This window comes from Urocampus carinirostris, chromosome 16 (assembly GCF_059441175.1).
Source record: "Urocampus carinirostris isolate Australia breed hairy pipefish chromosome 16, RoL_Ucar_1.0, whole genome shotgun sequence".
Lineage (NCBI taxonomy): Eukaryota > Metazoa > Chordata > Actinopteri > Syngnathiformes > Syngnathidae > Urocampus > Urocampus carinirostris.
The window spans coordinates 11,399,420-11,412,741 of NC_142364.1; the positions used below are offsets into that span (position 1 = coordinate 11,399,420).

The following is a 13,322-nucleotide window of genomic DNA, read 5'->3' on the forward strand; positions in this document are numbered from 1 at the left end:
CAATGGTGACTGTAGCTGTCCTTGCCTACACACGAAGCCGATTTGATTTCTTAATGCATCAAACGCTTTTGCTATCCCTACAAACTATTGAAACTGGTCTCATTAGACAATACAGTGCCATCTAGTGGTCAAATATTACACACTGTGGCTTTAAGTTGTTACTTCCTTTAATTTGATATTCTTACCAAAAGGTCAACACTGTTAATCAAAAAATAACAATAACGCGTGGTTTGGTTGAGTAGATTTGATGAAAGTTTTTTACGCAAATCGTCCTTATTTGATAAAACCACGTTCAAAAATTTCCTTTTTTATAAAACAGATACTAACTGCCATGTCTGACTGGCGATCAAATGATTATATTTAAATCAATATTTGTCAAGTAAAAACAACATTTCGACAGCTTTCTCGAAGAAGTCCTTCGGTGACGTCACTGTCAAAATCATCAGAGCGTCCCCTGTGTCCAAGAAGCGCCATTACACACACAACCGCTGCTGAATGTCTTATTTTAAAGTTTTAATTAAATTTAAATAATTTGGTTTGATTTGGAATCGCTGCAATATATTTAACACCATTAATTGAGAAAATATAACAACAATAGCGTGTGCCAGGATGAATTTGCTTCAAAATGGTGACGTTAATGAGTAAATTGTCTAAATTGATTAATCATGTTGAACTTTGCCTTTGTTTCAGTCACAAATCTTTAAAAACGTGATGATTTAAAAACTAAAATCGTCCCTGCGTGGAAAATAATACATGTGCTTAACTAGTAATGTTTGAACGAGGATGAAATATTTAGAGTTTAATCCCAAAAAGCGTAGTTAAGAAAAAAAAACAGGAAACGGAAATGCAAATGGTTGCCACGCAACGCAAATTTCTATATGATAACGTTGAGGCTTTCATATTTCAGGCTTTCATATTGATTTTGGCACAGTGTCCGATTTCTTCCCCCTTTTTTTGACAACTTGTCTCAGCTTCCTTCAATTTGCTTCAGCCGTGAGCGAAGACGTCCCCTCACATCATCAACTTTGGGGACAAGTTGAACTCGGAACAAATGATGCGAAGTTGAGCACACTTGTAAGTAAAAATAAAGACTGTTTTTTTAAATTTAATTTCTTCTATTTAATCCGCTGAAAAATTAATGAAGTAGACCTGAATCAAAATTCGGTTCTGCCCAACGGGACTTTCGGGTCCAATTCCTAATTTGGTTCTCTTTTGTATCCGAGCAACATACGGCCGCTTTTCCCACCACTTTTCCTCTCTTTGAATGGCTTTGATATGACGTCACTTTGAGGTGACGTGTGGTGACGTCACGCACGTTTGCTGAGATGACGACAATTTAGGCGTGTGCGACTATTTAGAGTCGCCAGGGGGCAGCACTGGGTTAAAAAAATGGCCGAGGGGGGCGATCCAGGAGAACGATCCATTTTTTTCATTTGATAATAAATATGCATGCAGACATCTCTATGTTATATTTATTTTGAAATAGATTAGACCAGGGGTCTCCAACCCGACTGCCTTATCTCTCCTCTACCCTCTCTCTCTCCCCCTCTCTAACTCGCTCTAACTCTCTCTCTTTCTCTCTCTTTTTCTTTTTCTCTTCCTCTCTCTCTCTTTTACCCCCTCCTCTCTTTTTCTCTTTCTTCCTCTCTCTTTCTTAACCCCCCCCTTTTCTCTCTCTTTTCACTCTTTCTTTTTCTCTTTCTCTCTTTCTCTCTCCTTCACTCTCTAATTTTGTCACACTCTCTTTTTCCCTCTCTTTTTCTCTTTAGCCTTCTCTCTTTCCCTCTTTTACCCACTTCTCTCTTTTTCTCTCTCCCCCTCTCTCTAACTCTTGTTCTGTCTCTCTTTCTTTTTCTCTTCCCCCCTCTCTCTCTTTTACCCATCCTCTCTCTTTCTCTCCCTCTAACTCTCACTCTCTTTCTCTCTCTCTAACTCTCTCTCTTTCTCTCTCTCTCTCTTTCTCTTACTCCCTCTCTCTTTTACCCCCTTCTCTTACTCTCTCTCTCTCTCTTTCTTTTTCTCTTTCTCCCCCTCTCTCTCGTTCACCCCCTTCTCTCTCTTTCACTCTTTCACTCTCACTGTCTTGCACTCTTTTTTTCTCTTTCTGCCTCTCTCTTTTTACCTCCTTCTTTCTCTTTCTCTCTTCTCTCTCTAACTCTCTCTCGCTCTCTTTTTCTTTCTGTATTTCTTTTTTCTCTCTTTCTTTCTTACTCTCTCTCTCTCCAACGTTCGGTGCAATAGGTGTAGTTTATTTGAGAAAGAATGTTTACATAAAAAATACTTTCTAACAATTGGATATGGGGTTATTTTTTCAGAGTATACACTGCTCATAATACACTGAAGAAAAATGTGATTTTTCTGGATATTTTAATCATTTTATGTGCATTTGTTTTAGCGTCAAGACATTTCATTGGTTTTGGGGAAAAAAATATCTATATTTTTAAAATGTATTCTTGAAACAATATTCTTGATAATGATGATGATGCATTTTACTTCAGAGCACCTTTCAGGACAACAATAAGGCAAGAATAAAACAAGCAAGTGCTAAATACCAATCATAAACAAATTAAAAGTTAAAAAAGGGGTGCGGTATGTGAATAGAATAGAATAGAATATACCTTTATTGTCATTGTTACAAAATGGGTTAACATATTGTGACAACGAAATTGGGCAGCTCTTTATATTTTAGCTCTATTTTTCTTAGCGCCTCTTAGTGGCGAAAAACTCCATTAGGAAAAAAAACTATTGATTTAAATAATAAGCACATTTCACAACTGACACATTTTTTTTAAATACTGGTAGGTTGAAAAATTTGCATTTTATTGACATATGGACGGCCATATTGTTTCTACGGATACCCAAAAAACCCAAAAACCTTGTGGAAGGCAAAAAACGGAGGAAGTAAAACCTTATCTTTTTTCCTTTGAGTTTTTGCCGTTTAGATTTTTTAATAAGACTCCTTTTGCACTCAAAAATACAGTGACATCTAGTGGTCATTTCACACCATCCCTTTAAAATGAGTTAAAATAATCTACCATGCACTAAATGACAGATCACATTTAGCTTTCTTTCGAGTGATTCATTTAAGAAGCAAGTAAATGTCTTTAAGAAAGTATTGTATTTTCTATTTTATTTCAGTATAATAAGCTCATTTAAAGGGACACTGTCCACTACTTAGCACCTCCTAGTAGTAAGACAACTTAAATAAGTAAAAATCAATAATAAATGACAGTATAAGCAAAAGTACATAAACTATCATAGAAACGTACATTTCTTTTTATAAAAATTTGCATTTATTTAGCGTATCGCGAGGCCAACACCAATGTCGGCCATCTTGTTTCTAGGGGTACCCCAAAATCCCAAAAAACCTTGTGGAAGGCAAAAAAAAAACTGAGAGGAAAAAGATGCAATCCGGTCATTTTGAGTTTCTGTAATTTGTATTCTTGTGCTTTTTAGCACTCGTTTTCGGTTTCACTACAAAATAGTGACATCCGGTGGCCATATCATACACACAACACTGTAAGTGTTAGTTCCCTGCCTTAGTTTAATCTCATCTCATCTCATCTCATCAGCCGTACCGCTTATCCTCATTAGGGTCGCGGGGGGGCTGGAGCCCATCCCAGCCATCTCCGGGCAGTGGGCAGGGGACACTGGAACTGGTTGCCAGCCAATCGCAGGGCACACAGGGACAGACAACTCATTCGCTCATTCACACCTAGGGACAATTTGGACCGGCCAATTCACCTGAAATGCATGTTTTTGGAACGTGGGAGGAAACCGGAGTGCCCGGAGGAAACCCACGCAAGCACGGGGAGAACATACAAACTCTGCACAGGAAGTCTGGAGCTGGATTTGAACCCACGACAGGTTCCCATGACATGAACTGTGCCGCACAAGCGCTAACCACTGCGCTGCTGTGCTGCCCGCCTTAGTTTAATGTTTTTATTTTTTATTTTATTACTATTTTTTTTTAAATAAATCATAAATCATCAGCTTGCTTCAATTAATAATATGGTGTTTTTCTTTACTCTTTCTCGTAGCGCAGGAAGTAATACAGCTTATTCGTTTTGGTGTACGTTTATTAGGGATTTTACTCCATCTTTAACTTGTTTTCCACGTTTTAATATACATTGTATCTTGTTTAAGAAATTTAAAAAAAAATTATACTTAAAACAAGAAAAAAAATCGAATAAGAAAATATTGATTTTTAAGTCTCCTAAGACTAACACACTCATACATATTTAATAATAACAAGCATAAGGGACCGGCATTGTCTGGCTTGAGTGAGATTGCTGGGGCCAGGGAGCCACTAAAGAAGTGCCAAAGAGCAGTATGACCACATTTAGCTACAGGCTGCTTGTACACGAAAGCAGATGTTTATCGATTTTGTTGGTATTTATTGGTGGTGCCTTGACACGTATTGTAGCTAAAGACACTCCCAGAGGCCTTAAAGTACTACTGAGTAAATTTTTAAGAAAATCGGTTCAGCCGTTTCGGAGCCTATTGGCCACATACGAAGACGCACGCAAATTGGGTTTCATATAATTAGTTATGATAATGATTAAGTGATTTTTAGTTTAGGTTTTTTTTGTTGCTGATTTTCCATCCTCACCTTCTTCAAAACCGAATGCCAGTTGACCCTTGCAACGGTTGCTATCTGTGCCATAGGTCCCCTGGTTCTTCAGGCGACCTTTAGGAGGATCCCAAGGTCGTCAGGTGCGATGGAGCAACTGACAGCAGAGTTTGAGAAGGCTGTTTCGGAAATGACGTGGGAGGAAGTGGTCAACATCCTCCTGGAAGTTCTGAGCACCATGTTACGCCCCTCCGTTTCCAGCGGGTCCTCGGGCCCCTGGCCCCATTCTGAGGGGGCCCGCCCCTGGATACCGTCCCCGCAAAACTTGATCCCGCCCGTGATGGCGCCGTCCCTCTCGTATGGCGTGCACTCGTTTGAGGGAAAAAGTCAACAAGTAAGTAGGACCATAGATTCTTTTCATCTTCATCTTCATCACTTTTTTGTTTTGCCGCCCACTCTGGCAGAACATCTCTTTGGCTGGACTCGAGAGCTCCACCTGGTGTACGCCTGTAATGCTGTAAGTAACCTAAAACAAAAAATAAAATGCATCCCAAACCAGTACTATGTTTACATCCGATTGGAAAAGAAACGTTTACAAGTTGTGCTCGTATGTGCTGCAAAATCATGACTTACACTATACATGGATGGATATAACTGTGACAGCCACTACATACAATATTCAGTTTTGACATTAAATACATGTTTTTTTTCATGTTACATACAACATTTAACCAAGTACCGTGCTCGTCTACTTCAAAAATTAGCGTTTCATCTATTTACAAGTTGGGCTGTTATGTGGCTGGCCGAAAGCAAAAACCTACATTGTACAATGGATGGATGGATACAACTTTGGCATACACTATACATATATAAACCTGTGGCAATTTTTTCCATGAGGGCCCAAGGTGTGCTCGTATGTGGCTGGCCATAAGCACAGACTTACACTATCTATGGATGGGTACAACTGTGACATACACTATACATAGATGGACACACATGTTGCGGGTTTTTTCCATAAGGGCCCAAGGTGTGCTCGTATGTGGCTGGCCATAAGCAAAGACTTACACTATGGATGGATGGATACAGCTATGGCTTACACTATATATAGATGGATACACCTGTGGCAGGGTTTTTGCAAAAGGGCCCAAGGTGTGCTAGTATGTGGTTGGCCATAAACAAAGACTTCTATCTATTGATGGGTACAACTGTGACATACACTATACATAAAAGGATAACCCGGTTGCGCTTTTTCCCATAAGGGCTGAAGGTGTGCTCGTATGTGGTTGGCCATAGGCAAATACTTACACTATCTACGGATGGATAAAACTATGGCTTACACTATACATGGACTGATACAACTGTGGATCTATGGATGGATAAAACTATGGCTTACACTATACATGGACTGATACAACTGTGGCAGTTTTTTTTTCTATAAGGGCCCTGGGTGTGCTCGTATGTGGCTATCTATGGATGGGTACAACTGTGACATACACTATACATAGATGGATACACCTGTGGTGGGTTTTTCCATAAGGGCTCAAGGTGTGCTCGTATGTGGTTGGCCAGGAGCAAAGACTAACACTTTCTATGGATGGATACAACTATGGCTTACACTATACATAGACGGATATAACTGTGGCAGTTTTTTTTATAAGGGCCCAAGGTGTGCTCGTACGTGGCTAGCCATAAGCAAAGACTTCTATCTATGGATGGGTACAACTGTGACATACACTATACATAGATGGATACACCTGTGGCGTTTTTTTCCCATAAGGGCCCAAAGTGTGCTCGTATGTGGTTGGCCATAAGCAAAGACTTACACTATTTATGGATGGATACAACTATGGCTTACACTATACCATAGATGGATACACCTGTGTTGTTTTTTTCCATGAGGTGTGCTCAAGACTAACATGTAGCATCGATTGATACAACTGTGACACCCACTATATGTGGATGGATACAATAGTGGGATCCACCATATAAGGGTGGATATCCCCGTCTCAATTTTGCCGTGGGGGCCCAAAGTGTGCTCCTATGTGGCTACTTAAAATGAAAGACATGAACTGCTCGTGGAGGGATAAGACCGTGACATTTACTATATATAGATGGATACAACTGTTGTATTTTCACTGTGGGGGCCAAGGTGTGCTTATATGTACCTAGCCAAAAACATAGACTTACACTACATATGGCCGGATAGAACTTTAGCATTTTCAATGTAGAAGCAGAAAATGAAACGGTAATGTCCCTGGGAAATCGGCCATTACACACGAGGCTTTTTAAGCGAGTAAGCCAAAGTTGATGTTAATCATTAGTCTCTGGACTTCTAGTCCCACAATGCTTTGCAGGGTTAAAATATCCCAGATAAGGGAAACATTACCCGCATAATAACATAAGGGCGGCCATTTTAGATGGGGCAAACAACCAAGTGATTTGCAATGTCTGTTTTCTTTCTTCCTCTAGGAATGGTGGGCTGGTTTATCACATTTCTGCCCCCCCCATCTTTTCTCCTCCCACAATCACATTCGCAAAGTAAGTAGTAGTATTCGATCTGGTATCGTCGTCGTCTTGATACGGTTAGCTTCGATTTGGGGAGCTGAGGAAGGAAATTGAATTAATAGAGATGAAAGGGAATTAAAGACAACAACAAAGTACTAGCGATGGCTAACAATTACCGATACAAAGTTTTGGGGTGATACCAAGCCGCACATTTGAGTACTGGGACTCACAACAGCCATCGATACCGGTATCGTTTGATAATAATCTGAAGGTCAAAAGTAACATTTTCTCCATGCCGTTTAAAGGAAATGAATAGTAGCAATGTTTTGCACTAGTATCATGGCCATGTAAGACTATCCATCCATCCATTATTTATCCACAGTAGGGTCGCTGGGGTGCTGGAGCCTATACCAGCCATCTTAGCAGAGGGCAGGCTTTGTATCAAGTATTTCATTCCATTTTTGGTTATTTCTTCCCCCAAATCCATACGAGTACTTGACTCTTAGACGCCAATGATACCCGTACGAAGTGCTGATATTTCTTTCTCGACCCTTAAAATACCAACCAACGTTTCAAGGTATAATTATATAATTACACTAATATTAATTTGGAAGGAAGATAATGGTATCAGCACTTGAAACCGATATCACAGGAATCAATGAGTCATACTCATATCAGTCCTGAAATTTTCTCTTTGAGGGCTGTTACGAGTCAGAGGTAGACCCTAGAAATGTGTAAAAATGTCGAATGAACCGATTTTTGCTGCTTTTGGGCAGTGGCAGTAGCTCAGGAGGGGCCTTAGTGTCACGACCAGAACGGAATCAGGACCCAGATGCGTAATGTCAACCACAAGTTTATTGCGAGAAAGAGGAAGGGCAGCACCCGCAATCCGGTGCTCGCTGGACGCAGGACGCAAGCTGCTCACAGAATCGGATCGTGTTCCGAATGCGGAGCGGGAGAAGGTGGTGCTGAAGACGGAAAAAACGGTCGATAGCCGGGGCAGGAGAGCAAAAACGTGGTCGGGATCAAAAACGGGTCGTAAGCCGGGACAGGAGAGCAAACGTGGTCGGGGTTAAAAAACAGGTCGCAGCCAGAGACAAACAGGGAAATCAGGAACGGACAGGTGGAAAAACGGGTGCAAAAAGCGGGACGGACGGGAGTCAGAGTTAAAGTGCTTGCCTTGTAGAAACAGAGGTTTGCTGACGGACTGACAACAGGACTAGTCTTAAAAAGGACGGGGAACCAATCAGGTAGCCCGCGGCGAGCGGGCACAGGTGATATTAATCAGTTATCTTGACACTTGGGACCAAAGAGGTTGCGGGTTCGATTCCCGGCTCTTCTGGTGTAATCACGAAGTGTCCTTGGGCAAGACACACTGAACTCCTTATGTCGGTGATATACAGGTAGTCAGTCGCCTTGGATGGCTGACTGTTTTTGGTAAGACATTGTATGTTTCTTTGCTTCTATACCACTTCTAGGTTCCAAGGCTGTCTATTATTTTGTCTGTTCACTGTTCATTGTTTTGTCAATTACACACTCGAAGAAGGCGGTTGCCAAGGCTGTCTCTTAATATGCGCTATTTCAATATTGTCCAATCATGTTGCCCTGCTTTGACACCTTTTCGTAACCTTGAAGATGTATTAAAAAGGTGTTCAGGGGGCCTTTGTCATGAGGGTTTGAACCCCTCATCTGAAGGCTTCCACCCCTGTCCTCCTTCCAAGTAAAAATCCATTAATGCCTTCTCTTTATTTGAATGTTTACTCAAGTTTAAACTTGACAGTCAGTGTGAGTGTGTGTGGGAAGGGTTAACGTGTGAAGTGTATTGTAAAGCGCTTTTACCATTTTTGTTGGTTTTCAGACGAAGACGTCGACGTGCGAGAGACGGGGACGAGCCGTACGTCAAAAAGCCTCTCAACGCCTTCATGTGCTTCCTGCGAGAACATCGGCAAAACATCAAAATGCAACTCAATCTGAAGGACAGCGCTTCCGTCAACATTGTCCTGGGACGCAAGGTGCGTGCTCGTATTCCGTTCTCGTCGTGACTCGTTTTCATCATTCTTTTTTTCTCCTAGTGGAAGCAACTGAACGAGGAAGGGCAAGCCAAATATTACAAAATGGCTGACGTGGAGAAAAAACGCCACTCTCAGATGTATCCCGACTGGTCCGGGAATGACAACTACGTGAGCGCAGATTTGAAATATCATCGGCGACTCGTAAACCCATTTTTCTATGAAAAATCTATTTTTTGTGTGCTTAGGCCAACAGCAGGAGGAGGAAACGCAGCGTCACCACTGTCAATATTATCGCAGGTAACAAAGACGTCCTTTGTCTGAAAGAACAAATAATTAAAAATAAAGAAATCATAATTTAAAAAATATGAACTGAAATAAAAACAACTGTAATGGGGTGTGTATGTAGAAGGAGGAGTCAGCAACAAGTGTCTCTGGAGCCGCATTTGGCTCTTTGGCGCTCCCAAGTGGCTCCCTGGCACTTTTCGAAAAACGTTTGATAATGTCACAGTTGCCCATTGCCCTCACTTCGGCCCGCCCGTTTGGCGCCATCTGCTGCTCGTTGCCTGATTAGCCTCCCTCCTATTTAAACTCAGTGCTCTCATTCACTCCTTGTCAGTCCGTCAACAAACCTCTGCACTTGCAAGACTGATATCCTGCTCATGTATCCAGTATCCGGTATCGAACCCGCCTGTCTCGTCCTGTCCGGTATCATGCTCCGGTCCCCAGTATCCAGTATCGCTCCCTTCTGTCTTGTTCTGTCCGGTATCTTGCTCCAGTCTCCAGTCTTCAGTATCCGGTATCGATCCCGTCTCGTCCTGTCTGGTATCTTGCTTCAGTCTCCAGTATCTGGTATCGATTTCGTCTGTCTCGTCCTGTCCGGTATCTTGTTCCAGTATCCAGTATCCAGTATCGATCCCGTCTGTCTCGTCCTGTCCGGTATCTTGCTCCAGTAACTAGTATTGATCCCGTCTGTCCTGTCCTGTACGGTATCTTGCTCCAGTATCCGGTATTGAACCCGTCTGTACCGTCCTGTCCGGCATCTTGCTGTTGTATACAGTTTGTCCCGTATCTTGCTCGTGTATCCAGTATCGATCCCATCTGTCCCGCCCTGTCCGGTATCTGCCATTTTGCTTCTACAGGTACCCCATAAAACAAACCTTGTGTAAGCCCAAAAAACAAAAACAAAAATGTTGCGGGTTGGTCACTTTGAGACTCCATAATTTGTATTCTTTAGGTTTTGGGCATTCATCTTTGGTTGCACAATACAACACATAGAAAATCAATAGTCAAATGATACACACTGTCCCTTTAAGGTATCAATACAGGCAACCGTGGCAGTATTTGCTGCCCTCTAGTATCCAAATTTGAAATAAGCAATGACAAAATAAGTGCTGTATTGTAATGCCATGAGTGAATTTTAATCACTATATTTCAATCTGAATTTTGAAAAATCTATGACTTACGACTGAAAATTCAGACCTTTGTGCATTCTTCTCCTTCATTTTCTTTTTCAGAGCCAGATTCTTCTTCATTGGAAAACACAACTTCTGAAAATAGTGAGGAGCCTGAAAAGACGCACGGCAGCGACCAAGTCTTGCTGGAGTGTGCTTAGCCTAAAAAATGGGGGGGAAAAAACCCCAAACGTTTTAATATACTACTCTGTTATTTGAGTTTTCGACAGCGATAACGTGGGCCTCCAGAAACGGAAAGTGTTACCCAAAAAGAATTAAAATAGCTATGTATCCCTGTGGGATGCCAAAATGTTCACAAAGTGAATTAAATTATCAGTCCAAAGACCTCTTAAGCTCATTCTGGACTCTGTATCCTAGCAACAGCTTGAGCTTGCTCATTAGCCAAAGTCGTTGTTCAGTAAATAAGTCTGTCAATTCTGTAATTTCCGGACGATAAGGCAAACCTGAAGATTACCAAATTGGTCAGAAAATCAAATGTGTGCCTTATATTATATTCAAGTGCGCCTATACACTGGATTTCCTGTAAATAAAATCAGAAAAGAAAATCATTTTGCTTCTATGTATGATGATCATTTATAAAGGAATCAATTGTAGTTGCGAAAACAGATATCCTAAAATGCATGTTCTAGGGCAGGTGTACCAAACTTATTTTAGCTTGGACTAGTAAAATAAAGAGAAAAGAGAACAAGAGAGAGAACAAGAGGAAAAAAAGGTTAGAGAGGGGAAGAAAGAGAAATAAAAAGAAGAAAGGAAGGAAAAGAGAAAGACAAAGAAAATAAGAAAGCGAAAAAGAGATCAAAAGAAAAAGAGAGGGAGAAGGAGAGAGAGATAACAGAGAAAGACAACTCATGAAGTGAGAGAGAGAGAGAGAGAGAGAGAGAGAGAGAGAGAGAGAGAGAGAGAGAGAGAGAGAGAGAACAAGAGAGAGGAGAAAAAAGAGTGCAGTGCAAAATAGAGAAAAAGACAGAGAGAGAGAGAAGAGAAAGAATAAGAGATGGAGAAAGAGAAAGGAAAATAGAGAATGAATGAGACAGTAAAAGAGAGAACAAATAAAGAGAAGGGGAGAGGCTCAGAGGTGGACAAAGAGAGAGAGAGAGAGAGAGAGAGAGAGAGAGAGAGAAAGAGAAAGAGAGAAAGAGAGAGAGAAAGAGAGAGAGAGAGAGAGAGAGAATGAAAAAGTGAAAAAGGGGTAAAAAAATAAAGAGAAATTGAAAGAGAGAACTTTAGAGAAAGGCAGCAAAAAAAAGAGGAAAAGGTAACAGGAATCCAGAGAGAGAGGGAAAGAGAAAAGAGAAAAGAGGGAGTAAGTAATATAGACCAGTTACTTTGCTACTTGTGCCTGGCTTTGTCAACATCAAGTGGACATATTTCAAACCTCAGCTGGTTTTTCTCTCGTGCTTCTCTGGGTGCTGTCTCCCAGGCCGAATTGACAAACCTTGGCCGGCCTGACGTAGACGGTGGGCCGCATGCTTGACACCTGTGTTCTAGGGTATACAATTTTATTTCTCAAAGCAAACCTCACTTTTACTGTAACTTTCATTTCATGTGCACACACGTGACCTAACCATGTGACGACACCATGACGGACGGTAGTAACCTGGTGTAAGTAATGGACGAGGCCCGTAAACAGTAGATATTCATCCATCTATCATCTGCACCGTTTATTCTCAGAGGGGTCGCGTGGGTGCTGGAGCCCATCCTAGCCAGTGTTCGGGCAGTGGGCAGGGGACACCCTGAACTGGTTGCCAGCCAGTCGCAGGGCACACAGTGACAGACAACTCACTCGCTCATTCATACCTAGGGACAATTTGGACCGGTCAATCAACCTAGCATGTATGTTTTTGGAATGTGGGAGGAAACCAGAGTGCCTGGAGTAAACCCACGCAAGCACAGGCAGGACATGCAAACTCCACACATGAAGGTTCGATCTCAAGACCTCAATACTGTGCTGCAGACACGCTAACCACTCATCCGCCATGCTGTCTAAACAGATAACAACAACAAAAACTGCTATACTATTCAACACCTCAACACCATTGGCAATGAATAATCGAACAAATATTATGCAGGTGTCAGTTGAGGTGGCTCACCTTGTTGGAAAGCGCTATTTAGAGACCGGCCTATACCCTCTTAACCAAATCGTCCAGTCTGCCTAAATTCAGTCCACACGATCTGTACCACTATATTGTAAATGGAGTCCCCCCATACACGGGTGCTGATCTAAAACCTTATAAAAGTATGGATGCTTACCAGTTCTTCATAGCTGGTAAGCGTTGCGCACCCTTTTCCCCCTTGTGTAAAATATTACGAAAAACGACTATCTAAATTTTAGAACAGTAATAGAACGGGTGTTGAAAATATTTACTTTACTTTTTCTTCTTCTGAATTATATTACGTATATATAACGGAGCCATATCCCCCTAGTGGGAGGTGGCTAGAGTCTTTTCTGACTTTACGGGAGATTGATACAGAGGAGGGGGTTCCCAGCCCCCTCGCTCAAAGCAACTGATGTGTTGGTAGTCATTAGTTGACCAAACCCCCCAATTCCAACCCCTAATACTGAGCGCCAAGCAGGGAGGCAATGAGTACCAATGTTGTAAGTCTTAGGCCTGAACCAGCGACCTCCCAGTCTCGGGGCGGGCGCCCTACCCCCAAGGCCACCGAGCTGGTCTTCTGAACATACTTCCTATTATGAGTTAGCGGTTCATTTCTGCATGATAAGCTTCATGGTATAGCACATAATCGTTTTCATTACCGGTT

The 13,322-nt window shown here is 41.8% G+C and overlaps 1 protein-coding gene across 5 annotated transcripts in view; it reads left to right on the forward strand.

Annotated features, from left to right (window-relative positions):
• LOC148350285 (transcription factor 7-like 1-D) overlaps nucleotides 1-11,110 on the forward strand; it is an 18,550-nt gene extending 7,440 nt beyond the window's left edge. Inside the window, exons 2-9 of one of the 5 annotated variants that reach the window (XM_088320243.1) lie at nucleotides 972-1,074; nucleotides 4,669-4,967; nucleotides 5,038-5,090; nucleotides 7,043-7,111; nucleotides 8,937-9,090; nucleotides 9,151-9,258; nucleotides 9,336-9,387; nucleotides 10,605-11,110. In XM_088320243.1, the coding sequence (XP_088176369.1) occupies nucleotides 4,722-4,967; nucleotides 5,038-5,090; nucleotides 7,043-7,111; nucleotides 8,937-9,090; nucleotides 9,151-9,258; nucleotides 9,336-9,387; nucleotides 10,605-10,702 (780 nt within the window). In that variant the 5' untranslated portion in view covers nucleotides 972-1,074; nucleotides 4,669-4,721 and the 3' untranslated portion in view covers nucleotides 10,703-11,110. Of the gene's footprint in view, nucleotides 1-907; nucleotides 1,075-4,668; nucleotides 4,968-5,037; nucleotides 5,091-7,042; nucleotides 7,112-8,936; nucleotides 9,091-9,150; nucleotides 9,259-9,335; nucleotides 9,388-10,604 lie in introns of all 5 variants that reach the window. The other 4 variants (XM_088320242.1, XM_088320245.1, XM_088320246.1 and 1 more) reach the window with 4 other exon arrangements.
• The last annotated feature ends 2,212 nt before the right edge of the window (nucleotides 11,111-13,322 follow it).